At 56.6% G+C, this 27,251-nt stretch overlaps 4 protein-coding genes across 4 annotated transcripts; 3 read left to right on the top strand and 1 right to left on the bottom strand.

Annotated features, from left to right (window-relative positions):
* Positions 1-1,351: 1,351 nt before the first annotated feature.
* BESB_038880 (uncharacterized protein) lies at positions 1,352-5,971 on the bottom strand (the record flags this gene model as incomplete). The annotated part of the gene is made up of 1 exon (XM_029362474.1): positions 1,352-5,971. The coding sequence occupies one exon, from the start codon at positions 5,969-5,971 to the stop codon at positions 1,352-1,354; it is 4,620 nt and encodes a 1,539-aa protein (XP_029221439.1).
* A 3,409-nt stretch (positions 5,972-9,380) lies between these two features.
* Positions 9,381-15,952, top strand: BESB_038890 (glutaminyl-tRNA synthetase (GlnRS); the record flags this gene model as incomplete). Its single annotated transcript, XM_029362475.1, has 12 exons — positions 9,381-9,816; positions 10,399-10,954; positions 11,393-11,493; positions 11,919-12,066; positions 12,510-12,637; positions 12,971-13,175; positions 13,659-13,841; positions 14,052-14,190; positions 14,552-14,680; positions 14,878-15,014; positions 15,260-15,371; positions 15,629-15,952. 12 exons carry the CDS (start codon positions 9,381-9,383, stop codon positions 15,950-15,952), a joined length of 2,598 nt encoding a protein of 865 aa, XP_029221440.1.
* A 2,551-nt stretch (positions 15,953-18,503) lies between these two features.
* BESB_038900 (general transcription factor IIH polypeptide 5 GTF2H5) lies at positions 18,504-19,409 on the top strand (the record flags this gene model as incomplete). Its single annotated transcript, XM_029362476.1, has 3 exons — positions 18,504-18,622; positions 18,959-19,073; positions 19,305-19,409. 3 exons carry the CDS (start codon positions 18,504-18,506, stop codon positions 19,407-19,409), a joined length of 339 nt encoding a protein of 112 aa, XP_029221441.1.
* A 3,373-nt stretch (positions 19,410-22,782) lies between these two features.
* Positions 22,783-26,834, top strand: BESB_038910 (HCNGP family protein; the record flags this gene model as incomplete). Its single annotated transcript, XM_029362477.1, has 7 exons — positions 22,783-23,280; positions 23,854-23,907; positions 24,119-24,217; positions 24,683-24,803; positions 25,260-25,445; positions 25,895-26,077; positions 26,332-26,834. The coding sequence occupies 7 exons, from the start codon at positions 22,783-22,785 to the stop codon at positions 26,832-26,834; spliced, it is 1,644 nt and encodes a 547-aa protein (XP_029221442.1).
* Positions 26,835-27,251: the final 417 nt, after the last annotated feature.

A 27,251-nucleotide genomic window follows, 5' to 3' on the forward strand; every position in this document is an offset into this window, starting at 1 on the left:
ACAGCTACAGTTATACACTTTTTAGTAGATCTCTAACTTTCTAGTACCATTAGGTTCTGTGTTGTTGACTCAAAGTATTTGCTCTGAATTTGGTAGTGGTCTTGGTTGGACAATGTATCCTCCACTAAGTACTAGCCTGATGGCATTAAATCCAGAGGCAACTGATTGGATTATCGATTTGCCTTACGTAACGACATATTCAACAACTAACACCGGCAGGGGCAGGTGGAGAATCTCACGAGCAGCAAGCACGTCCTTGCTCCTCCCGACAGGGCGAGTCTGACAGCATGGCGCACACATCCGACAGCACTTCTGTTGTTGACCAACCTCACGATTGTCGGATTTCCTGCTCCGCTACTGAAGGAGCTGATTTTCACTGTGTCTGTCGTGCTGCTTCCATGGCGAATTGTTCCTTCCTTTTGAAACGCGTTGGTATCGCGCAACGGGCCGTACTGCAGGCCGCACATTTCAGTGGCCGAGTGGACCACTGGAGGACGTTTTCTGCCTTCTGTCCCGTAGACTGCGATAGGACTCTTTAACACGTGAGAGGAGCTTCATGGCGCCAGGGCGGTGCGTACGAACTGGTCCAAACTTGGTCGCGCGGTTTTGGTTTGCCACGCCGTCATGATCTGAGATATGCTGATTTCACACACATAAATGTTCACCAGTTATTACACGTGAAAGGGCCACTAAACGTGCGCCGCGCCTGATGGGACAGAATATAGCGCGAAGCGTCCGGACCGAACCACTACGGGGCGCCAGCACTGTGGATTGGTGGGCAACTGCTGAGCTAGAATACATCCAGCATAGGTAGGGTTTTGACAAATCTTGCCCAAATGTTTCGCTTCATGTGACTACGCCCAGTGCGTGCCTCACAAGACCTGACGCGGAGGCTGGCTGTCAAAGGAGGGGCTGCGTGACTCAAGTCGCCCGCATAGAGCAGACTGCTTCGCACCCACTGTTTTACCGACCAACATTCAAACACGTTAGCGAGTGTCGCGCCTCTGTAACGGGCGCAAGTGACGCGATGTGGCATAATGCCTGAGAATGTGTCCTACATGTGAGGTTTCGGTGAGGAAGGCCGCCTTTTCCCGTTGGTGGCTGGGTAAGGCGCTTTGCCCGCGTGACAGATGCTCCCGGATACTCCGCATTTGTTCATTCCCCACTTCGGGACACCAACGGAAAGCCGAGTGGGTTGGCAGGTTGGCTTGGTGCGCCACCCCCTTGTAGGGGCAAACACCAGAAGGTTTTGACTCTGACACGCAGCTGGATACCTCTGTCTGAGCGTTAGAGTCCCTCCAGAGCCCACCTTTGCTCATTACCTGTCCTGCGCATACAAAAACTAAAGTACTCACCACGCGGTGGACTGAGCCGCCCGCGGCCACGCAACGATGTCCACCCACAATCCACTAGAGTCTCGGTACTCCGGGATAATCTCCCATCCAGAAACCGGCTTTCTCTCGGCAGGACTTGCCTCTTGCTTATGCCATTCTGCCGGTCTCGCTTCTGCATTCCCAGGGGTCCTTGGCGACTCGAGGACGCTTTCTAGGAGGACGCACGTCGGGTGCTGACGTCGCTCCTCTCGAGTTTGCAAGATCTTCCGCAGTTCAATCAATACTCTGACGTGAAGCGGAGACACTACGCAGTGGCGAACGCGGTCGGGATGTGTATTTATTGCGGCACGACAACGAAAAAACGATTTCGGTAACGAGCGGCCTTCTTTTTCAAAGCGGTCGATGGCTTGCTGGAAACCCCACCCTAGACGGCAAGAGGCTGCCTCCTTGCTAGGCTGGGCGAAGCCCAGGCTGGGATTCTCGGCTGATGGCACAGACTTGCCGTTACGAAGTGGAACCGCCGGCAAGGGTTCAGTCTCGTTCGCCCTGCGAGAAGCCCCCGGTGCACGAGAACAAGGCAGCTGGCGCCCTGACACTCGAGCCTGGAAAGGCGCTCTCTCTTGTGCCGCAGCGGGCTTGTCCGCTTCACCCACACTCCTCCCCAGAACCATGCTGGTGTCTCCTCGCGTCAAGTAAGAAACAGTAGCGAAGTAAAGTTGAGTTTGTTGTTTGTGGGAAATAAAGCTGTCACTGATCCCCTCCTCTGCGTTGAAGGCTTCGCTGGCCTCCCTGGCCCTTGCTCGTTTCCAACTCGGCGCCATGGCGCTTCCAGCACTACAGTCCAAAGAGTCCGAGGCGCAGCCTCCAGTTTTTGACGAAGACGTCGTAGCGGTGCACACAGTTTGCAAGTCTGCCGCTGATGCATTTTGACTCCGTTTTCGCCTTGGCTGACTTGGAGAGTCCAATTCACACAGCGCGGACCAGAGCAAACTGGGCATATACATGTCCTGGAGAGCCAAGGCCCAGCAGAGCTGCACTTTATCCAATGTCGAGTACCGCCACGCACAGGCGTGTGCATGCGTCGCCAGGTAGATAGTCAGCTGAGAAAGCAACTGCCGCTCACAGCTTCGTATCTTCCTTGCGTGCCCCGGTAGCGTCTGGACGATGTCCTCTCTGCGCCCGCAGTCGAGAAATTGGGATCCCGAACTGGCGCGCACATCCAGCCGAGTGTCGCCCCCCCAACTGGCGTCAGCTGAAGAGGCCTCACAAAGCTTTCCATACGGAGCACGTGGCTGTCCAGCGCCCCCACGCAAGTCTTCTGCGGCAGGTCCTCCAAAGGCCTTCGAGACTGCGTCCTGTTCCCCGGGGTTGCCACATGCCAACCCTGCAAAGAAAGAGGAAAAGGCCCATACAAGTGACGTCACGGCGGTCGGCTGGAGGGACGCCAAGAACGGACCCACCGCGGCTGTCGCGCAGAACTGAGACTTCTCCGCAGTTATTGTAAGAGGGACGGTCGACAACTCTGTGCCGGCAGGCACTGCGCGAGACTCTTTCGTGGCTGTGGTTTCGAAAGGATACTCCTCGTTTCCTCCTCTTTTCATTCCTTCATCCACACGCAGTCGGAGGGGAACGTGCGGAGATCGTCCCTCGGGTATTCGTCGCGCTGCGCCGGGACCCAGACTGCCCTGTGTTGAGCAGGCCCGATCTTTAAGCAGCAAAGCAGCAACTGCATGAAAACAGTCGGAAGCTGGAATGTCAAGGGCGGCAAAAGCAGACAACAGCCCTGCCACACTCTCTCCCAGCGTCCTCGACGCGACGCCTCCTTGTGCGCCACCCTCACCACCGGTTACGAAAGGCCCCTGCATTCCCTGCGAGATACACTTGCTGTCGTGCGGCAGGCAATCGAATCTTGAGTACGTATCTATGAGCCTCACATGGGCACCGGAGACGCCCTCAGGCCTGCTAGCCCACGCTGCACTCCGCCGACGAGGCTTGCCGCGACTCGCCGAGCCTGCGGCCAGGGGACAGGTCTCCGCGTGCAGCGCCCTAAGCTGTTGGTGGTATTGCTCCCATTCTGTCGGCAGTTGGCGCAGCATGCCGCTGGCAATGGCGTTCATCAGAGCCTGGTCGCGGTGCCCCACAGTGCTGCAGGCATGAGCGAGCATGGAGAGCTCTCGCAGGGCAAGCTCGGGGACGCGACGACGAACCCCAGCAACGGCCTGACGCCAGAAGGCGTCCTGGGCCGCGCCGTTAGTGTAATTTCGTCCGTCTTGAGTAGCAGAGGGGGCAGGGTTTGAGCCGCGGCACTGGGCAAGCCCCCAAAGACCTATGGAAAGCTCGCGAGGACGGAAATAGGGGAGGCAGCGCAGCACACTGCTTTCGAGAAGATGGAGCATCTCTGCACATGGCTGTTGCCCTGGACGGATATGTGTCCCGGGCTTTATGTCCGTAGACGGCGCAGCCGCGGCAGAGACCCCTGCATCTGACTCGTAGCCAGAATGCGCGGCTGTCTCCTGGTGCAAATGATGGGGTGGCGCCAGGCCTCTCGTGTCTAGTAGCGCACCGTGGCAACCTTGGAAACCCGCCTCGGTAGCCGCCACATGCGAGGACCCCAAGCCCGCGTCACGAAAATCTGCAGTCGCATTCGTCGTCTGGCTTCCTCTTGGTTCACCTTGTTCCGCCGGCATTCCCGCAGGGCTCGGAGAGTCTCCGCCTCGAGAGACGGCGCAGAATGTCCCCCGCTCCTGCTCTGGTGGAGGCAGCCGAAGCTTCCCGTACGCCCAACAAAGAGAGGCTACAAACCGAAGCTGCGGGGGCGTGGGTTCGTTTCTTCCCTCTAGCTGTCCACTTCTGCTTGGGGCCGGAGGTACGCCGTCCTCGGCTATCCCCAAGTGCCCTCTGCTCGTCGCTTCGCCTGGAGCAAGCATGTACCCCCCGGAATCTTCCACTCCTGCTGTGCTTTGTATGCTACGACGCATCGTAGCTCGTGTGCATCCTAGGGTCGCGCGGTCATCTGCTTCGAGTGCCGGCAGGGCAGCTGCCTCTTCGGCCGCCTTGAAGCAAGAATACGTTCTCGTCGTTCCGTCTCCCGAAACGATCTTGTTGACTGCGCAATCCGTGGGGACCTCAGAGGCGATCCAAGGAGGGAGTGTCCGTGGCAAACCATCCCCTGGAGCAAGCGAGCATTGAAGATCTGCCTCATCCTTCTCTGGGCACGAGGAATCCACTGCTACACGCGCACACGAGAAGGCCGACGAGGCTCTGCTGGCCCTTGCGCAATCTCGTCCTCTCTTTGAAACCGAATACAGCCCGCAGGAGTCTACTCGGGCGTCGCGGGAGCCTTTGGCAGAACCGGGATCTGAGGGCGAGCGTGACGCCTGCAAGTGGCTGACTGCAAGCGGCGCATCCGTGCCCCTAAAGAGCCTCGCAGGTTGCATGAAATCGCGCGAGTTCTCGCCGGCGGCGCGTTCGGGCAGTGGAGAGTAGCCGCATGCAAGCAGTTTCCGATGGGTGTCTCTGAGGTGGTGGAGCACACAACGCATGACACAGAGGAAACGTGGGTCGTCAAGCAGGTGAATAGGAGACCTCACAGCTGGGCTGCGATCTACTGGTGGCTCGTCCTGAGCCAGCCCTGCGGCCTGCAAATCCTGGGCAGTGCTTCCTTGAGAATGAGATGGCAGGTGCGGCGCGCTTCCGCACTCTCGCTTTCCTTCGCATCCAACTGTTTTTCCTCCGTGGTCGTCTCCACAGGCGGCGAGGCGGCGGAGTCGTCTCGCGCTTCGCACTGCATCGTCACCAGTCTGTCGCCACTCGCCCAGAGAGGGTTTGGCCAAGCCGGTGAAGCCACTGTCTGCGACAAGCAGCGCCAGCCGGTGCAGCACGTGCGCGGAATTGATCCACCCGAAGTCCGCAGCAACGTGGGGACAAACGTGCAGAGCGACCAAACACTCAGCAGAAGAGAGGGGCTGAGACACTTCAGGCGGTCCCCCTGTGACAGGCCCAAGCGGCGACCAGTCAAGGTGATCCTGCGCGATTGTCCGGATTGTCTCAAAACCGCGACTTGTGCGGTCCGCCGCACAGCAGTCCCCAATCTCCTGCTTGGTCTCTAGTAGAAAATCAGCGCAAACGTCTAGCAACTGCTCAACAGACTTGCTTCTCCGAACAGCTGCGTGAAAGTCAAGCTGCTTCAGTCTGACGCGCGCGCCTCGCTGCCGCCCTGCGGCAGGCGCTGTGGCGTTGCCGACGGGAAATCCATTGCGAACCTCCTGTTCCAAATGAAAAATGTGGTGGGACGTTCCGTCGCATTCAGTATCCGGAAGATGTTTTTCCCGTGCCCATCGATCTTCGTTGCCACTTGCTGGACGACATCCTGGGAAGCTTCCTCCCAAGGTGAAGCTGCGATCTCCTTTCAGAGAGCTGTCAAAGTATTTCCGGCGAGGGGAAAGGCCGTCCTCGCCTGCATTCGCGGTTCTGCGTGAGGCACGACCGCCTTCAACCTGCTCACTAGCCACAGGCGCGACTGTGCAGATCGAGTGCCACCTCAGGCTTCTAAAGTTATGCGCTCGGACGGCGGTGCGGCCCTTCTCCAGCCCTTCGACGCGGCAACTCGCATCAAGCGACTTTCGCGTCCTGCTCATCCAGGGGGCTCGAAACCCGCGCATTGTGAAGCGCAAATCTGGTTACATGCGCTGCAGACAGACAACTCCCTGGCACACGGGGTCCCTCCAAGGTCTTTCTCCTTGTAGACTCGGGCAGTCCATAGCTCGTTCAGGCAGCTGAACCTGCATGCCTCGTGTACCATTCTAGCATCACCATTCGCAACACGAAATACGGATTGCCATAGGCAAGAAAGACGTGAAGACACGAGATATCGGGCAGGTGCCGCAAAAAATGTACGAATCACTCCGAGAGTAATTAGCTCGCCGACCGACAGGTAACATGCAGGCGTTGCTGTAGAGGCAAAGGCCCGGCCGCATGCAGATCGCTGCCGTATCGCATGGCAAAGTGGAGCGTTGCTTCCTTCACCTGGCACTCCTATGGTGTCATTCACACATGAAGTAGCACTCGTTTTCTCAACCATGTTAAGGAAAAGCAACGGTCTTGCCTGGGTGGCTTCCTTCCCCTCTCGCTTGCGCACACTACGCCGCTACACACCGAGCACTGTCTCGCGCTCCATTTCGGAGGTTACCGTTGATGAAGAACAGGAGACTGAGCGGCTAGTGGTCCACTTGAGTCTGAGAGGCGCAATATAGAAGCTAGCCACGACCCACAGATGGTGTGAACTCTATCAGTGGGCGACAGTACCAGGTGAAGGCCCCCAAAGTATCCGTGAATAAAAGTATCATTCGCGGCATGCACGATGCATGCGGCATGCCAACAACTCGCGCGGTAGAACGTCCTGAGCCAGGAAGAGGGCATTTCTGTGGCGACCGCGACTATCGCACAGAGCAACGCGTATCTGATGACATACAAACCCAGCAGCACTTGACACAGCGATAAATTTCAAAACGGAAGTCGATGAATGCCTTCCATAAATGCCGGAGTGTGTCAGGAAGGAACTTCGAGACTTTTTCCCAGAATAATAGGTAGGTGTGCCTCTCAACGGAAGAAAGGAGGACGAGTTCTTGATGCTCGTTCTACAACCTCGCCTGTTTACCCTTACTTCACTCTTAGCGGCTTCACGTGCAGGTTTGCCCCTCAGCTCCCTCCCTCGTATGCGCAGCGCGCTCGGTTTCACACGGCGCCGAAAACGTCCATCGCCTCAGCCAACACAACAGTTGGAAACTCTGTGAATATTCTGTGATTCTGCCTCTTGCTTCTTCAGTAAGAACGGGAACCGCATGAAAATGAAGCTCTACCAGCGGATGCTGCAGTGCGGGTTCTCTCTGTGATCCTTGGACTGGCGCCGTCACGCTGCGCCTTGGACTCGCCCGTGACAACAGCGACGCAGTACCCCCTGGAGCACTCCCAGCGTATTCAAAACACTGAATGCCGTCTACGGTGGAGTGGTTTTAACCAGGGTGCGTCTACTTGCTTCAATATCACCCTGAAACAGACGCACGACTGCCGGAGTTCCACAGACATTATTGGTTAATGCATACCACAAAGCATACATGACGGGGTCCTCCTGAAGTATCACAGGCGACCCGGTAGCGGAAACCTGCTTGACTGTACCTGCTTGCTTCCTCCCAGGAAAACAGAAGGAGCGGACAGACTGCAGCTGCCAGGCAGGTGTCGTTGATGTAGAGAAATGCTGCGACAAGGAGGGAAGCGGACACAGCAGCCAGCCTCTACTGTCGTACTTGTTTCGTACACGATCGCAGATGCCTTTGATCTTGTAACTGGAGTCGTTCGGGAGATGAGACACGTCTGAATTAGCTGACTGGCGCTATCATGAATGAAGGGCTGACAGTGAAGTACGATTCGAGGAGGCACTGACGAACCCAGCCAACCGACTCGTGCCGTATTGCATGAAGACGACACGAATGCTCACATGGCCCACCGCGTTGAATGGATTCAGCCCGCCCCAAACTAGCTATCTCTTTTGATACGAAAAGCCTCGATGGCCACTTTCAAAGCCACGTCCGCACATTACGTGTGTTTAGCCTTCTTTTCGTATGAGTGTCACTCCAGTAGACTGCAGAGGCGTGAGAGCCATCGAAAGTCCCTTGTACGGAGCACGGCTCGAGGCGGCGTACCGTACAGCACGTCATCCAATAGGCGGGCGGCGAACCCCGTGTTGCCCTCCGCCCGGGTAATTCTAAGCTCACCAGATAGAATGCAAGTCCATGTGGATGCCGTGTGCACCTTTGAATCCGTGGCACCACTTAATGTTTGTGTATGAAAAGCAGCGTTATGCAGTCCCGCCATGGTAGCTATCATCGGCTTGTGCAAGAAGGGCTGACTCTCCAGGTGTGCACCTGCTGCTCCAAGGACTCCGGGCCGAACAGAAACGTCCGATCTACCGTGTTCAAGATCTACTGTTCACCGTTTATCGCGGTTCGGTGACGTCCCACAAATTCAGATGAGCACCAAAGCCTCCGGAGAGCGCGCCTTAGTTCAGTGAAGAATTCAAGCAGTGGAACGCACCGCAAGGTCTGTTGACCATCACGCAGCAGGCTTCAGTCAGCCTCGCCTTTCCCCAAAACTCAAGTGTGGTCTACTGCTTCTGTGAGATATATCTGCAGCATTGGCAAACTTGTGTTTCGACTGCTTGCGTAGGAGGAAGCTAATATGGTCACCGACGCGGGCCTCTCTTGCGGCAGTCTGTGGGTTTGCAACTTCCCTGTCAAATCTGCATCATACAATGACTAACACTTGACGCTACACAGTCTGCATGAAGAATTCTCTCTTAAATGCCACTGTCAGGGCCCGGCAGCTTGCTAACCTCTATCAGAGGTCTTTGAATGATTTCGGTACCAGCTTTGAGAGACTGTTGGACGAGACGGCCGCCGGCCGACGACCGGAAGCGCAGCAGGCAGGATGCTTCTTTCTCCGAGCTGCTGACACTCGAAAGCGCTCGGCTTTTGAGGAGAAGAAGGCACGCCGTTTTCAGTGAAGCGCGTGAATTTCGACGATGTATACTCGGGCGACCCTCGTTTTCCGCTGAACCAGTCAGAGCACTGCAGTCCGTTTCCACAAGCGGTGTAGCCCTAGTCGCCTCGCGGGGTCGCCTCCGGCCGCGGCCCTGCGCCACCGGTGTGCTGGCTACGAAGCGGCTGTCTTTTGCCGACAGAGGTGACAACTGTTTGTTGCTTGTGACATTTTCAACTGACCTTGCTCGGAAACTGCTTTTGTCGAGTTTTCCCGGTGCATCGCTAGCTGCCAGCTGTCATATTTTTTCGTCGGGAGACCTGGTGGTGCTGTTCCCGTTCCCTTGTTTGCCATACGCTTCTACAGTCGGGGGGGACGCTGCCTTCGCCTTCTGCATCGGTTTCGAGATCGAAACAGCCGGTTTTTTCCGTGCTCGATTTCCGTGGCTGAGATAGCGTTCATTTGTGAGCGCATTACTGCCTTTGTCCAGCTTTTCGGCCCTCCGAGTTCGCAATGGCTCTGCCTGCAGGAGCCACCATTCGCGTCACCCGCCTCTCTTCCCTTCCCCGTCAATCGACGGTCACGGATTTGGTTCTCTCGTATATCGAAGCCAATCTGAACTCCTCCCCGGCTTTCACTTTCTGTGTGTGTCCAGACACTTCTGTCGCCCCTGCGACCCCCTTCCGCATTGCCGTTGAGACCAGAAAAGGGGAGGAGGCCTCCCCCATTGCGGCTGGTGAGCCACTGTCTGATTATGCGGCAGCGCGTTGCCTCGCGCGCCTAGCAGCCTCAGCTGGCGGGCCGTTTGCATCCTTGTTGCAGGGATCAGGCGGCTCCGTGGAGAATGTGGAAGCGGCTGTCGACGTGTGTGAGCAATGGGCGGCCTTCTACGTAACTGAGGGCCGAGGCAAAAAGGTGGACGCACCCGCAGAGCAATCTGGACTGGCAGGTACGCACCAGACGAAAGGCAGGGAGCCAAGGATCCTCCAGAGAAGGGAGTCGGCACGTGCACACCGCCCGACAACTGTAGACGTCAACAAGGGGCGACGCATATCCAGGCATGGCGCCTGGCGGAGTGCAGAGCGCATCCGTTGTAGGCGGGGTTGTAGCTGCCACTTTGGCTGGCGCTCGAGCTGTTGAGTTGTGTGTCCTGCGTTTCTTTTGGAATGTGTTCCCCGACAAAGACATTTTAGTTCTCACTGGTTGCATATAGCGGCTGAAGCTCCGCTGCTTCTCTCGTAGCCGAGTCCTAACCATATATGTGGACGCCGAAGGTTCCAAGGCGTATTGGGGCACGTGGTGCAGGAGACTGTGAGACCTCGGCTTCTAGGTGGCTCCTGTCTTACAGCTTGCGCAATGTACCAGGGACTTCTGTCGAGGGAAGGCTGATACTGTCACTGATCCTAGACGCTTCGTCTGCCGTGAATGCCTAGTACTCCGGCGGTACGTCCATCTCCCTCTGCTTGGTTATGAAACGGGCTGCACTTCCTTTGGCTTTTTTTGGTGCCTTTTTTGTTGACCTGCTTTGCAGCGTGTGGTGATTACTTCGCCCGTCTCTTTGCGTCGTCGTCGTCGTCGTTCCTCTTCGACGGCGCGCAGCCGTCGCTGGCGGACATGGCGCTGTTCGCGCTCGCTGCGCAGTCTGCGGCTCAGGCCGCACTCTCGTCTGGCCTCCGCAGCGCGGGCGAGGCGGCGCTGAAACGCTTCGCTTGCTGGTCCGCTGCCATGACGAAGGCGATCCCCGGAGCGGGCGCCGCATCGGCTGCCGTGAGCGGAGGCTGCAGCGGGTGCGCGAAAGGCAAGGGAGACAAGGCGAGCCAAGGCGGGCGGGGAGGCGCCGAGGGCGCGCAGTCCGCCGACGGTCCGGATGCGACGGGATCCGTGAACTTCCTGAAGCAAATCGTGGAGGACGACCTTCGCACCGGGAAGCACAAAACCATCGTCACGCGTTTCCCCCCGGAGCCGAACGGCTTCCTCCACTTGGGGCACGCAAAGAGCGTCTGCGTCAACTTCGGCTTGGCCAAGGCCTTCGGAGGCAGGTGTCATTTGCGGTTCGACGACACCAACCCCATGAAGGAGGAGATGCGGTAAGCCAACGCGTCAGCAAACGCGCGGGGGACAACAAGTTGCCTGACTGGCGGGTTCACTTCTCCTGCTGCACGGAGTACGCGCAGAAAGACTCCTGGCGTGTAGATGTCTGCCGCACTGTAGCTTCTCGTGGGAGGCGCGGGTCCGACCGCGGACTTTTGGGGACGGCGTTTTCCTCGCGCGCCACTGAACGGGGCACGTCATTTCCCTGCTTTCTCAGGGCCGATGCACTTTTCGGCGCTGGAAGGTTTCGAGGTGGGGAGGACAGTCTGCTGACACCACGAGATGCGCTCGGTCTTTTAAGGCATATGCGCACGTGGAGAACGCTGCTTCTCGGTGCGGCGCGGGAGCACTCCTCTGGCTTCATGCGCGCCTGCATCTCTGACAGCGCATTGAACTGGTAACTGCATCTCTCCGCTGTGTCTCTCTTTTCGCAGGTACATTGAGTCGATTCAGAGGGACGTCAGGTGGCTTGGCGGTGACTGGGGCAGCCACCTCTACTACGCCAGCGACTACTTTGAGCAGCTATATGAGTGGGGTACGCGCCTATGGGAGCCCCCGGTTGACTGCTCGAGCGAATTCACCAATGCTGCTGACTTCCCGCTTGCAGTCTTAGTGACTTCCACGTGTAGTTTCCCGCCGCGATGCGTCGCTCGGGCGACAGACAGCTGCTTCGTATCTTTCTTGTGTTTCTGTCATACCTGGCGACTGTGTGTGTTATCAATGGCATAGCGGGCTTTCCTTTTCTCTGGCACGTTCGCGGTATGTGGCGTGACCGAGGGTCGGCCTTTTCTGGTTGCATGCACGCTTCTTCCTTTCCGTAGTCAGCGGACGGGCCTCAAGGGCGGACGGATTGGCTGCGCGGTTTGGTGGGGGAGCAACCTGATGCGTGCGCTGTGGGAATTCGCCCATGGGGTCGGCTCTTGGACTCGCGTGCTGGTTTGCGATGCCTCTTGTGCGCAGCTGAGCTGCTGATCAAGAAGGGCCTTGCCTTTGTTGACGATGACTCCTTGGAGGATATCCGAAGGAAGCGTGGATCTATCACGCAGCCGGGAGAGAACAGCTCGTTCCGCGATCGATCAATTCAAGAGAACCTTGATCTCTTCAGGAGGTAAGTTTTCTATGAAGGGCAGGAAGGGCAAAGAGCTACTGCGGCAACGGGTGCGACAGGGAGCCATGACATGATATCTTTAGTACCAGGTCACTCTGCACAGGGTTTTCCTCGAAAATCCTCGTCCAGAACTGGTGCTCGACGATCTTTGTCTGTCACAAGTATATGGCTTCTTCGGAAAAACTCACAGTCGCCAAAGCTTCACCGCTAGACACGAGGCATAATGCCTTCGAGGATTGACATGCCTTCTAGCATTGGCATGGCATGGCGTTCGCACCGTACCGTTCTAGGAGTCTGGAAAGGTTTTTTTTGTTCCGTTTCCCCACAGTCCACCGTTGCTTGCGTCACGAACTTTGCTGGTGATTGAACGAGATCGGATCCTCGCCGTTTTGGCGCGCAAGCGGCTAGGCTCCCTGCCTTTTCTTTCATATGGATGCATGCAGAATGCGCGCTGGAGAATTCGAAGAGGGTGCACGGGTGCTTCGTGCAAAGATCGACATGGCGCACAGCAACATGAACATGCGCGACCCAATCCTCTATCGTATTCTCAAGAAGGAACATCCCCGTACAGGTAGGCAGGGATGTTCATACGCGATGTTGGATCTCGTGTCCGTGCATACACGTTGCGTTTCACTTGACATGTAGACACACTGAGTTGTGTGAAGGTACGTCGTCTTTTTTCTGCGCACAGGTATGTGACGTCCCTTCTAATTCCGGCAAATTGCGATTATACTATATATTCGTATTACACATTCAACAGTGTCGTCTCCGTTCGTTAACACGGTAGGTGCGCCACCGTCTCACTAGGGTGTGGATTTCTTTCAAATTCTGTGCGGAAATGGGTCGCTGCGGGAAGGTAAAACTAGTGGCACACGTCTGGGTTAGCTGTCTCTTTTTCCTGCAGGCGACAAGTGGGTGATCTACCCCATGTACGACTACGCACACGGCCAGAGTGACTCCATCGAGAACATTTCCCACTCCATTTGCACCTTGGAGTTCGAGCTGCATCGGCCTCTGTACGACTGGTTCCAGGAGAAACTGGAGATCAAGCGCACCAGGCAGATCGAATTCGCGCGTCTCAACGTCACCTACACTGTGATGAGCAAGCGGTGAGAAGCGGCCCTTTGCGAGTGCGACAGAAACAAGGAAGCTGACTCTCTGCAGTTACGCGGAGCTGGTGCTGCCAGGCTATGCAGAATGTGTGAATCTCCACAACTGAAACGACCTTCGGATTCGAAACTTACAGCAGGTCTATATCGCCACACTGAAGGCTCGCCTGAGGAGCTCGATGCGTGCTTTGCGTGTGGAGGCCGTTTTGTGACTTTGGTGAGCGTTCGCGTTCGAGGGCTGCCTCGATGGCGTGCTTGCTTTTGTGGGCATCCTTTGGGCCTTTTCTGCAAGCGGGTGTCTTGCTGTCGAGACTCCGCGCCGGCCGAAGGCAACGATGACGATGCCCTGCTCACTGGGCTGAAAGGGCGCGCGTGAGTGGGTGCATCTCGCTGAGAGGCATCGCTGTATGCGCGGGCAGGTGAGCGTAGCAGCGGACGGCTCATGCTTCTTGCCGTGGCGTGTGGCGTCTGCTCTGCCCGCAGCAAGCTCCTGGCGCTAGTGAATGAGAACTGGGTTCAGGGATGGGATGACCCGCGTCTGCCGACGCTGTCCGGTCTCCGCCGAAGAGGTGTTCCCCCCAGTGCGCTCCGCGACTTCTGCGAGAAAGTCGGTGTCGCTCGGCGCGAGAGCACCATCAAGGTGGAGGTCCTGGAGAAGTGCATCAGGTGAGTCTGGCTGGGGTGCAGTGTTTCCCGCATTTTCTTAGCGAGGGGGGACCTCATGTCCTCTCAAGTGTCCCGTGAAAACCGGAATCCTGGACAACAGGATGCTCTTTACTCCTACAGGCCAGACCGCCGATAGCGAGAAAACGGCCCCGTTCCAGGCGCGCGCGACGTGTGAGTGTCCTAGTTTGCGTGTGTCGTGTGAATGAACAGGGACGCGCTGCATCCAGTAGCTCATCGCCGCTTTGCTATCCAAGATCCGATCGCAGTGACGATCACAAACTTCGAGGGCAAGGACGAAGTCCTCACAGCCGCAAACCACCCCGAAGACGAGTCTTTCGGAACGCGCGAAGTAAGCGGCGCCACGTCGCGGTTCTATCTCGGGAAAGAACCACGCGCTGGAGTCAAAAATCGAGATAAAAGATTCATAAATCGTCCCCACCTTGGTTGGTGCAGATGGACGGGCGCGCGCGGCAGGAGCGGGCGGCGGACAAGGTGTGATGAGGACGCAAGCAGTCCGTGTCTTTACGGGCGTCCTCCTCCAGCCCACCGTCGGGAGTGCTGGACAGAGCCGTGGGGTGATGGAAGAGCGCCTCGGACTGAAGGACGCCGCGCCTTTCCTGAGTCTTGCTACACAAAGCCCTGTGTGTCACTTCCACACTGGTGCCTTCACGCCTATTTCCTTTGGGTTTGCTTTATGACTTGCTTGTCAGCTCCATTTCGGCCGCAAGCTGTACATCGACCGCGAGGATTTCATGGAGAATCCGCCAGTGGGTTACCACCGCCTGGCACCAGGTGCTGAGGTTCGCCTGAAGCATGCCTACTGGATCAAGTGCACGGATGTAAGTCCACTCATGCTTCCTCAGTGAAAGGGCGTCTTTCTCAGCGCGTGTGTGCTGGCGTCTCACTTCCCGTGTGTGGGGTTGACGGGACGCATGCGCGTTGCACATGCGGATTGTAACTCACGCGCGTCTTTTGTCGGCTGAGACGGTGTGTCTTCTCAGCCAGCGAGTGCGACTGTCTGTTCGCGGGTCTGTAGGTTGTCAAGGACGCGAGCGGTCGCGTGACGGAACTCCTATGCACGTATGACCAGCAGACGAAGAACTGCTCAGCTGCACCAGATGGCCGCAAAGTGAAGGGCACCATCCACTGGCTCGCGGAAACGGACGCCGTGCCGTAAGCATTCTGGAACTGAACCGAAAAGCATTCTCTCGCTGCCTTCTTCTCCTGCAGAGGCTTCGCTGGGGCCTTTTGACGAGAAAGAGTGGTCCCTGCTGCACTGCGGCAGCCACTCGGTGGGTGGGGCTGTGTGGGGCTGGATCAGCTAACGCGGCGGACTCCCTGCGGCTGCGTTTATGGCGGGGCCGGCAGAGGCCGGGGCTTCTACATCAGGTGTTTCTTGTGCGGCCTGCTTTCCTCAGGGCGGAGATTAGAATCTTTGGTCGGCTGTTCAACAAGTCGAACCCTGACGAGGAAGACGAGAGCAAGCCAGAAGCGAGCTGGCGTGACAACATCAACAAGGAGTCGTTGAAGGTACGCGCGGCTGGGCGTCGCGCCGCTTCGCTCGGGGTCCGGGATCAGGGATGGATTTCGGTTTTTGGTGCCATATTTCTGGCAAAAAATCGGCTGCTACGCAAAAAATAACTTCCACTGTTGCTTAGAACGGGGCGAGGAGCCGGGAGCGGCGCGTACGTTTCATCCGAGTTCGGAGGTTCGCCAACGCTTCGTGCGTTACGGTGCGCAGCGGGTCATCCCTTCTGTGTCTGTGTCCGCTGTTCTCTCACGCTCAGGTCTACAAGGGCTTTGTGGAGAAGTCAGCGACTGACCCGAAGTTGTTCCCGCCTCAGTCGTCGCTGCAGTTCGAGCGTCTGGGATTCTTCACGCCCGACGCGTCGACTTTCCCCGAGGTTGCTGAAAAAGCGGAGACGCCAGATGTGCCTGTGTTCAACCTGACAGTGTCTCTCCAGGAGGGCTTCACCGCCACGGAGGATTCGGAGAAAGACAAGGCGAAACAGCAGGACAAACTGGCCAGGGAGAAAGCTGCTCTCGAACGCCAGAAAAAGAAGGAAGAGAAAGAGGCAAGGAGAAAGCTCAAGGAGCAGCAGAAGGCGTAATTCTGGGGTTTGCCTGAGTTGGAATGACCCTCTCAAATCGTCCTCCAGGCCCCGGGAAGGCGACGCGCTACGCGTGGAACCAGGGTCACGTGACGTTGCGAATTTATCTCCACTGCTGCTGGAGAGGTGTTGTCTTGGTTCAGTTGATGCAGGTCTTCTTGTCTCCCCCAGAGGGAGTGAAGGATTGTGCGATGCAAACCGTAAAGTGGCATGGTTCATAAAGCAATTGGTGACACTTGGATGGTTACCCTGAATCGCCCGCGATCCGGGGTGTCACTTGAATAGAGATCGCAAAATTGGTCGCTCGGCGCTGACGGTGCAACTCCTGTTCGAATTCGGCAATTTGTTTTGTGCTGTGGACAGGGCTACCCATGATTTCCGGTACAGTTGTCCAAATTGCAGAGCCGCAAGGCTTGGATAATGTATATCGTATCGTATTTTCAGTTCATCTGGAAGTAGCAAGGAAACTGAACGATGGTGAGCCCCGGAGTAGGGCAAGGCCTTGTGGGCGCATGCGCTGCAGGTCGTCCTGTTCACATGCTTCAGGTTCGAGCCTGGAGAGCAGGTGATTACTTTTTTTGCCACTTTGTCGATACGTAACACGTAGCACGTAACGCTGGACAACGTGGCGGGATCGCTGCAGAAGCACTGATGCGTGGCTGCTGCACTAAATCGTTGCGGATACTCGGGTGTCGCAAGATAGAGTCAGGCAAGTGCGTGTTTCTTGCACTGAGAACTCCCCGTATTCAGACGCCTAGTTAGTATCAGGCATGTGGGAAACGTGAAATTTTTCAGTGATGCCCGAGTCCGTCTGCAGCGCCGTGACCTTGACAAATGAGCTGTTGAATGCAGAGGTGTTGCCCTTCTCGGTTGTTACGATGGCTAGCATCCGGTTCCAAATGCACACAGATTTTCTCCCGGTGCTCGGCTCGTACGTGGTTCACAATTCATGGTAGATGACGCCGTGAAAGGGATCAAACATTGCCTACCTGACGACATGCGCCATCCCAACTTCACTGTAGGCGACACGCACGCGGTCAAAGGAGTGCCGATTCCGGAACGCTGCCTGGGTTCACTTCGCTCGCCAACGTGTGTGAGAAGTCAGGACGTAACGGATGCTACCATCAAGAAAACTGGAGGACAATTCGCCGACTAGGAGTGTTGCCACCATTGTGGCACTGTCCCTTTGTGCTGCGAAGGATCTGGCGACTCAGCATCAGGATTTCACCGTGTAGTTTATTGGATGCGGTCAACCAAGTGTGTCGATTGTCTTTGGCAAACGCATGGCGTGCACATCAGCACTAATTCCCATCATGTGCGACAGCGGCTTTTCTGTGGAGTCCCGCCTTCATGATTTGTCCAATAGACGCATGCCCTCGGCAGAAAACTTCTACTTCCGAAAGCTGCAGCCAATACAGTCTTTCGAAAGTCGACGCAGCGCCTCCGTCGCACGAAACGTGCTGCTCACCTTGAGCGCATGCCCAGCGGACTGGGAACGCATGCGCGCATGTTGCTGTATTTTCGTCGCTTATCCCGTTGTCTCGTTCAGAGGCCTTCTGTCTATTGTGGACCGTCGTCGTTTCTTTTTTTCCGGAGCATGTTTTTCTTTTTCCGAGTGTCATATTCCGTATTGCGTGGAGCTGTTCCCGTTTTGCGGCCCCATCCGTTTGTGTCTCGCGGGTTATTGACAGCGTAACTGCCTCAACGAACCAACCAACCCCTCTTCCTTCAGCGCGTTCTGAACGCTGAATACTCTACTTCCGCTAGGACTCTACCACAGAGAGATGGGCAATTCGCTGTCCTGGTCCGTTTCCGCATGAGGAGTGTCTTCTTCCATTATCGCAGCATCTGGGCACGGCTAGTGAGGAAACATTGCTGCCTGATTGGTGTCCCGAGCAGATGCCGTAGTTTCCCTCTCACTCGACAATCGACCAGAAGCTGACGCAGCAGCAACCGTTCGTGGCGTCAGTTAGGCGCTCTCATGTGCAGGGTGGTGCGAAACGTGCAACCCAAGGGAGGGTTTCTGCGACGACTTCGCCCCGTACCCGCCGCGATCGACGGGTTCGAGACATTCGCCGACCTCTGTTCGCTCCTCCATTCGTCTCTTCCGCGTTAGGGAGCCGGGCTACGTGCGCCATTTGCCTTTGTTGAAGTTTTCGCCGTCTCCACATCCATGCGCGAGTCTTCGCCGGCTTCGCCGTGATGGTCGCTCGGAAGTTACGGTGTGACGTAGTCCCACACCGTTTGCAAGGAGCAGAGACTGCGCAGGGCGTCAGCTGGCTGTTGGACGGTATTATCCGGGGCATTTGCAATCTGGCTTCTTTTCCTCTTAAAGAACGTCGCCTTCAGCAACGCTTCCAGTGTGCCTATAGTACCGGCATTTTGTTTTCGGGTGTCATTTTCCCGTCTCCCCAAGGTCGCTAGTTTTTCTTTCCGCTGCTTAAGTCGAGAACGTTGTCGCTTACTAAAGGTCTGCGGACCGCTATAAATCGGTGCTGGCAAGAAAAGGACATTCAACGCCTTCCTCTCCTCGTCGATTCTGCCGAGTTTGATGTCGGTCGGGGTAATCTACTTCCTGGCTGCTGTCACGGCTTTCTGGTATAGAGACATCACCCAGTTGGTTGGTCTAGTCAACATGGTTGCGGCGTTGAAGGGCGTCCTAGTGAAATGGTAAGAGCAGCGCCTAATACTTCTGATTCGTAAGACGCTGTAGGGGACTCTAAATTACTGGTAAACAGACCACGGTACTCGAAAACTACACACATTTTCTACTTTGTGTTTGGCCAGACGCCGGTGTTGCGAGTTGTTCCGTGACGCAGTTTGTTTTCTTGGTTGGACGGTGGTCCGAACAAGGGTCAGCGCGGCAGCGCGCTGCGAATGCTTGGCATCGAGCGAGGCGCCCGCATCTGGAGTGGCACACATTTGATATTCTAAGTGGCTTCATCATGCGACCTGGAAGCATGTGCAGGCAGTGTACCATTCCTATGCTTTGAAATGTGTTCGCAGCGATCCCCCAACGATGGAAATCATTCGGCTGCTCAACGAGACCCGGGACTTTATCATTGAACAACTCAACGAAGAATATGTTCTGTGCAGGGAGTGCGTCTTTGATTTCCTCGAGGTAACGATTAGCACATTTTTCCGTGCAGTTTCCAGGCAGCATTCCATTCGCAGTATGCGTCGTCAAGCGCCTGTGTTCAACCTCGCGTTTTCCTCGGATAGCATACGGGCTCTGACCCTAGACAGGAGCGAGGGGACGTGTGACGCGTGTGGGGAGTGTACGACGGCACAGACGAATATTCATATGGGCGGTTGTGTCGCTCGCGTTTCTGGGTGACTCTCGTGTGAACAGGAAGAAGTGACCAAGCGCCTCGAGCTAGCAGAGCGACAAACAGCGGAGCTCCAACGCGAGCTTCGGCAGGCGCGACAGCAACAGCAACAAGATCAAGAAGAGTGAGCAGGGTACCGAGGTCCAGCAGCTATCACATTGCCCCTAATCCATACAGTGCCGGCTTAGATTCTTGCCTTACGAAGATGCGCAGCAGTGTAGTGTGAGGACGTACTGCCTTGCAGGGACATTTCGAGGCACACGTAGGTATTCCGTGCTTCCGGGGCGCAGCGGGCTCGGGAAAGATGAACTGATGCTCTGCTGCACATCTTTTTTTCTTCGTATTTTGTTGAAGGCAACCATGCCCATGCACCAATAACTCAGACTGTTCCAGCCAATAACTGCGGTCTTACGATGCGGACGCGACAGGAGGTAACGGTTGAGCAAGTCGCTTCATCTAAAAGTTTGTGAATGTTACTACTGACATTAGCCTTGTGGTTCTGCAGTGAATGCACCTTGGTCCATCCGGCCGCTCCAGCCCTTCTGGCGCTTAGCACGCGACTGTTCAGTATATCGAGCACGGTGTAGCTCTCTCGTGCTTCTGTGCTCCTTTCACTACATCGTACCCACCTATACGTGGCAAAAACAAAAATAACGCAGTATCTACGCTACTGGCACTAGCACCACCGCACTGCCTTTCTTCACTGCTCTATTATAGGGGGAGGGTGGTTGCCCGCGGCTCCAACGGTGGCATCTTAACCACTCTGCCGCGGGTCTAGGTATGCACCGTCACTCTGAAGCAAAACACAGCATCCATCCTGACGGAGGCACCCGGCGGCCGCCCGTTTTGTAATTTTTGTTGAGTAGAAATCAATACAAATCAAAGTAGACGTTGAAGAATGGGTTTTATTAATTTAGCGACTCCTATCACACATAAATGGAATATTAAAGATATTTTATCGTTCTTTTTACATATACCAGTGAATGCATTAAAAGTTTCAGTTTATTATAAAATCATTACTTTATTTTTTTCTAAGCAATAAGCATCCACTTTTTCTCGTGGCGGTTGACTTATACCCCTTGCCATATGCTAGGGAAATCCCATGACCTGGGGACAGTTGCACATGGGAGTGCAGAGGGAGATGCCACCGCACGAGTAAACAAACGCCAGCCCACCTCCTCAACAGATGCCGTATCACAGTTGCGGAATAACGCGTGCCGAGCGTGAGCTCTTTTCTTCAAGTCGCAAGCCCAGGTGATTCTTCGACGACCAGAACGTTGCGACTCGGTTGGCTCTCAGTCGTTAACCTCTGCGCGTGCGACCCTCCATAGCAGCCGCTGCTCAGCACTCAAGCGAGGAGTTTGACAGGTGGCACGACAATGCCCTTGACAAAACTGTCGCAACCCCCAACAATCCCCACCGCCGGACAGCAAATCCCTAAAGAACAACCGGGGAGTACCCGTCGCCTGCTCCCCTCAGCAGACATGTTGCTCTCGGCGACCTCCGCAGCGAGGATCAGCGCAGGGCGCAATAACAGTTGCTGAAGAAGCTTGAAAAAGTTAAGTGTTTGCGCCAAAAGCCCCTCTTACAAAAAGTTTTTGTATACACTCTGAATGCCGGCTTGCGAGACCCGGCGCTGACACGTTCGTTATGCATCGTTCGCTTATACATTTGCCGCAATCCATATGCTGTGAAGACGGGTCCGGAGCTTGATTCCCCCACGCTCAGATGGTGGTGAGCGTTCCTCGGAGCTACTGCCTTCTTTCTGATGAGGCACACAAGCGACTGCCCCTGATGTGGTTCCATTAAAGAGACTCAAGAAACGTTCAACCCCTTCAGAGTCTTGACTCCGCGGTACTGACTGCTGCTTGCTGATACGGTGGCCTCTGCACTCTGCGAAGCCATCCGGGGGGCGTTTCCTCAGAACCGCCCCCCGTACAACTTCGTGCGACGAGCCAGTCGCGTGGAACTGCGTCCTGGGAGGCCGCAGCAGACAGCATGGGCCCGCAGCGCAGTTGCCGCGTCAACACGAACCGTCACAAGAAACAACGGCACTCAATTCTCTCTTCGATGCCCCCTAGAACGCTGCAAGAAAGGCAGAACCAGAAAATGACCTTCAGACCTCTCCGTTCTAGGAAACGCCTGCCACCAGAAGAGGACTCTCCGGGGACGCTTTCCAGACTTCTCTTGGGCAGAACGAACTACCAATCTGCTCTGGACTCCATACAACTACTCTTAAATTTATGTCGCGACGATTCCTTCAAAGGTCGTTTTCACGTAGATGCCTCGTTCAGCGGCTGCAGCCCTACAGCGACACCAGGGAGACCGAGGTGGCTCCCGGAGTGCATGCAAGGCAAGCGATATTTTCTTGATCTCAGCTCGAACCGCCGCGACCCTGCTGTACTATTTTCGCAGGTTAGGACCCCATGTGATCCATCCTCTGTCTTTGTGATGGCCGACGAACTGTCAAAGCGGGCCTTGAAGCAAAACTCTCATTGGCTGCACAGATTTGCTCTGCGAACGCATTCCCCCGCACTTGCAGGAACCGGGCATAGTACGCAGTCCAGTTCCTCGTTTCCTGGGCGTGCGAACGCTCAAGGTCGGCCCCCTCTATCTGATTCATTTCGATTTTCCGTTTTTTTGCATGTCTGCAATACTACGCATACGCCGTTATAACTGTGTGCCCAGCTTCTTCGGAGTGGTGCATGCTGCTGAAGGTATGGACACGGGCGTGTTCGCTTCGCTCATTTTATCGTCTGGTCGTGGGTGTTCGTCCCGACTTCGAATTCTCGACAAACCAGGTCACTCCTGCTCATCTGTCGTGGATAAGACGTCGTGACGCTGCGAGAGGTTTTATGGGGTGACTGACACTGCGTGAGACTCGACTGCGTAGCCAGCCAAGCGGTGTACATACGCCCTGAACCACGGTGGCCGACAGTCGCCGTTTTTTTTTGTAGTAATTGTAAGTTGTCCTGGACACAGCTTGCTGCCGTCACAGCTTATACGCTTCAACTTTGGCCGTACTGGCTTCGGGCATCTGTTTGGCCTTCCCTCTCTGCAGCTGCTGTCTACCGGCTGGCCCGGTGTCGTACAATCAACGAGCGACGATCATCATCGCTGAGCTACTCAGGTCTCGCTCTTTTTTTGGCATGAGGGTGCCCTGTGGCACATGCTCTAGACACTTTGACGAACTGCTCATCTGGAATAACCTCACGGCACCATAGTGGACTTCATGGCCTCGGCTGCCGCTCACACCCTACTCGGGACCGGTTAGGTCAATTTGAATACCTTACTCGTCTCCTGGTTTTCGTCGTTTGACTTCTTTTTGTCATCTTGCGTGCGCAACACCAGAGCGTCCTTCCTGATTGAGGAGGTCACAGTGTCGCCGTATGCAATTCTCTTCGGGGGAGCAGCAGAGTTTCCAGGGACGGGAAGCTTCCGCTTGGATCTGGATGCTCAGTGGGCGCTTCCTTCTGTAGGACGCGTGCGTGAGCGTACAGAATGAGTCTCGTTGATTATGGATTCTATTCCGACGAGGAGGAGGATGAGGCCGGCGATGTGAAGGAGCTGGCTGGTGCGACTGAAGCAGGCGCATCTCCGGGAATACTCGCGGAGGGGGAGGACGCGATCGGAACTATGGGGACGCGGCCGCGAGAAGCTCTGTCGTCAGTTGTCGCTGTGTCAGGCGAGCTTTCTGAAGGACCGGGGGCCCCGGGCGACTTGCCTGGGGATGAGTCCGGAAAAAAACATCTCGAGGAACCCGGTAGCGAACCTGGGGGTTCTGAATCCGGTGAGCGTGAGCAAGGCGGGCGAACACGTCGTCCAGAGGCCGATGTGACTCCAAGTGAGGGCAGGGAGCTTCTCGATCCAGACGGGAGTGCCGAGGGTGGAGACCAACCCAGTTCGAGCCATGATCAAGGCCACAGACGCACGACAGCAGGGGCACGCCAGGCTCACCAGAGACAGATCTACGCCAACGGTCGACCCCCAACGGAAGGTGTAAGGCTACCAGCGAGGAGGCAGGCGCAGGCTCATCCGGTTTTTGCGTGGTGCGGTGCAAAAGAAGCTCAATCTGTAGACGCGAACCGGGACTTATCCGTTGACTGCACCTCGAGTTATAGAACACTGGCTTATCAACCTGCGGCACTGCCATGCGAGCCGCACCTGTTCACGCACGTTGTGGTCCATAGGCACGTCTAAGAGACGGCCTTCTCTATCCGTGGCCTTACGCGTGCATGAACCTGCGCTGGTGCGATTCTAATTGCAATGAGACAGAAGGGTGTTTCACGTTGCCGCTCCCGGTGTTTGTGCGTTGCTCAAACCGTGGCAGATTTCACAGTCAGAAACTTCCCTCTAGAGATAGCGTTACGAAAACGGGGGACGCTGAGGTCCGTGGCGTGTGACTGGGCCTTTGGACAGGGCGATCACAGACGTGTGCGTTCGGGAACACTCTTCAGCGCTTGCGACTTACAGGCGCCGGAGGCTGCAGAAGCGCTTTAGGACATTTGAAGATTTGTTGCCCATCTCCCCTGGTGCACCCGCAGTGTTGTGCGTGTGCGCCTGTGTGTGCAGCACGTTAGTTTGATGCCGCAAGTGCCGGCAGGCGAGGTTCCTCAGGAGCTTCTGGTGAGTGTTTAGGATTAAGGAGATGGCGTGATACAAGGTTCTCCTCGCATTCAATCAAAATCTTTCCATGTAGATGCAAACCCCGAGTTGTGCTTCTTCGGAATAGGCCTAACACGCTGAGGGATGACTTGTGGCCGTTGCTCCAAAGATATGACCCAGATGCGGGCGTCGCGCTAACGCATGCCCAGAGTGTTTTGCTTTTTCTTTTCAGCGAACGGTGGAGCGTCTTCAGCAGCTAAAGCGACGAGGCATCACCGTTAACGGCAACATTGCGGCTTCGCTCGATTTCAAAAATCCTTACCTGTTAGAGGTACGCTGAAACAGAGCACGCCCACGATTTCCAGTCCTGTGCTGTCTGCCATTTCCTGTCGCGGAGGCCATCGTGGAGGCGTCGCCGGGAGCCTGGCCGCTTTTCGGTTGAATATGGGATGAGAATCGCTAAACCGCGGGAGCGAAGGCGACTGAAACCGCCCCCACGCTGCGATATACATGCCCAAAACTGCCAAGTTCGGTGCGGGCCCTTGTGCGGAGAGACCTCCTTCGCGACTTGGCGACGGGCGATTTGTTCTGCCTTCCCTCGGTCGTTTTTCCACTTGCCTTTGTGCTGCATCTGTCTTCTCCACGCACAGGCATCGCCGCGATGTCGTTGCTGATAGGTTGAGGTCCCTAGGATGCCCATGGAAATGGACATGGACGCGACGGACGATGAAACTGGCGGGCTAAGCGGCTTCAGTCATGCTGCGGGATAGCGTCGCACTGTGGCTTATGCGTGCAGAAAATTATGAAAGTGTTCGCCATTGACCCGTATTGCTCCAACTACCCTCCGTCAGTCTTCGACCCGGGAAGCGTGACACCTTGGGAGTGCGACGGCGGTGTCTCCTTCGCAGTCCATCTTAGTGAGTCTCTTGCAATTTTCCGCAGTTGAATGCCTCACGAGTTGCCAAGTTCAGGCACACGTAAGTCGTTCACGTCTGTTCAGACTCGCTTGAGGCTCCGGACTTCGCCTGGGCCGTCTCCGGGGAGGGCGACATGCGCGAGCACACCGGCGGGGGGGGGGGGGGGGGGGGGGTACGGGCACCCTGCGTTGACTGCAAACGGGGAAGAAGCGTTCTTCATTGTCGATTTGACGTGCTTTAGAGGGTCGCGCCCTATAGCGGGTCGCGTCGTCTCGCGGCGAGAGGGAGGGGCGTGAAGGGGGTCCGACCCCGCGCTCGAATGCCTCTTCTTGACTTTGGGTTATAGCTCTGAATGTGCTTCTGGACTTGCATTCCGAGCCGGTTTCTTCATCGTTTCTGAATATGTCTGGAGCTTGATCGCGCCGCGCGTCCCGGTGTCTCCTGTTCGTGCTTCAGTGAGACGATTCGAGAGTCGCCGCCAACTCGCGCGACGCACAGAATCCCACAGTGGTCGCGAGCTGGAGCGAACTACACCGCCGCTTTCCAGCAGTGCGGTGCCCTCCGTTCCGCTCGCCTCTTCCACGTCGGCCTCTACAGCAAGCGGTGCTCTCGTCGCTTCTTCGTCAGCTTCTTCGTCTTCAGGTGAGGCTGGAATCTACGCCGACGCCTCCACAGCCGGCGGGTTGGACGAACGGATATGGCGGGGATCACCCACTGTGAGTGCACGCGAAACAGGCAGCACCGCGTGGGGTTGCACTTCGTAGAACCGGCGCGCAGAACTTTCCACACGTTCCGTTGAAGTCCTTGGTGCCTACTTTAGTAGGCGTGCCAACACCATCGCGCTGGCGGTCGTGTGCAGGAAACTCGGCTCCGAGGTTGGTCGTTCTCAGCGACGGACTGCCGCCCCTTCTCCCTCGGGTCTGCCTCCTCATAAGGAAATCGCACGATTTGGTGCGGGCGGGCATACAGCATCGCAGGTATCAGCTGGGCACCAGAGTGTAGAGAACATATATCTGCGGTTGTGGAGAGGAAGACTGTGGTGGCGGGTTAGTTCGACTTTGCTTTGGTGTGATGTAACTTTTTTTTTGCAGAGTTCCTACACGGCACGGCCAATGGCAGCATCCGTCAGAGTCAAACGCGGTCGCGGTTTGAGCGCATCAGCCCTCCCGCCTCGCAGCTTGCAGAGCAGACGAGCACCCAGCTGGCCAGCGCCGCTGCGGCCTCAGCGAGCATGGCGGCTGCGTCCCAGCTTTCAGCCGTCATTCAGCAAGCAGGTGAGAAGGCGACTTGAGACACACAGTGCCGTATGCCGCCTGCTGCGACGACATACCTAATGACGCGACGTCCGAGGAAGTTACGACGGGCGTAGGTGGCATCGGCGATGGATTTCGCTGCACTCAGCTCATACGATACGCGACCCGATGGGGCTTCCGCGGCTGAAGTGGTGTAACGGCGCACAGCTTTCTCAATATCTCGTTTTGGTGCTTCCATCGAGCGTGTTTTTTGCCGTGCGCGTACTGCGTTTCAGCGCTGAAAGCCGCGGCGGCTCAAGCGGGCGCCGTGGCGTCTGCGGTTCAGCAGCAACTGCAGCAGCGGCTCCTCGCCGGCCAGTCAGGGTTCTCTCAGCAGAAGTCATCACTTCTTGAGGCTTCGGCGGCAGCTGCTGCAGCTTCCGCGGCGTCGCGGAGCCATGCGAGGGTTCAGCAGGACGGGGCTGGAGGCGTGGGCGTGAACAGCTTCAATCACCGCCCGATGCTGCGCGTGCCCTCGCCGTCTGGGGCGGGAAGCCATCCCACGGCGGAGCTCAGTCGAGCCGTGCGTGGGGGAAATGACGCCGACTCCACTTCCAAGAAACGAGCGCGCGACGGCGCGGGGACGCCGGCAGGTGGCAGCCATCAGACTGACAGCTCTCAGCGGGGACGCAGCGGGGAGTCGGGCACGAAACTCTCGACTGCGACGACCAGGTGGGGCGACGCGCCGGATGACTGGGGGAAACGGGGAGGCTCTTCCTCATCGGCACTGCGGAAATAGTTTCCAGCAGTTCACCGCGGTGTTGGAATGGTCTTCTTTCTATCTAGAGAGGGCTTAGTGTCCTGACAATGCTACTGCGGGGTCGCCCCCGTACGTAGCAAGCCGAAGGAAGGGTGCGCTGCTCTCGGGCATTGAACGAAACTCCGGGCACGCGACACAGAGGCTCACGAAGAATATGGCGGCGGCAGACTCGACACAGCCTGCTTCCATGAGGATACACGACGGGGTGGTTGCACGGCAGCATGCCACGCAAAATTTTTCTGGTCAAGTGCGGTGGGACGGTTAGCTAGTGCTAGCCCTCGAGTGGTGTATCTACGTGTGAGCCGCGTGAGTGCCGGGCGCCCAGCAGTACTCCGGCGGGTCCGCACTCTTAAAACAATGCCCCGGTTGTGCTCGTTCCCTCGCTGCTACCTATGA

Source organism: Besnoitia besnoiti, chromosome II (genome assembly GCF_002563875.1).
Source record: "Besnoitia besnoiti strain Bb-Ger1 chromosome II, whole genome shotgun sequence".
Taxonomy (NCBI): Eukaryota; Apicomplexa; class Conoidasida; order Eucoccidiorida; family Sarcocystidae; genus Besnoitia; species Besnoitia besnoiti.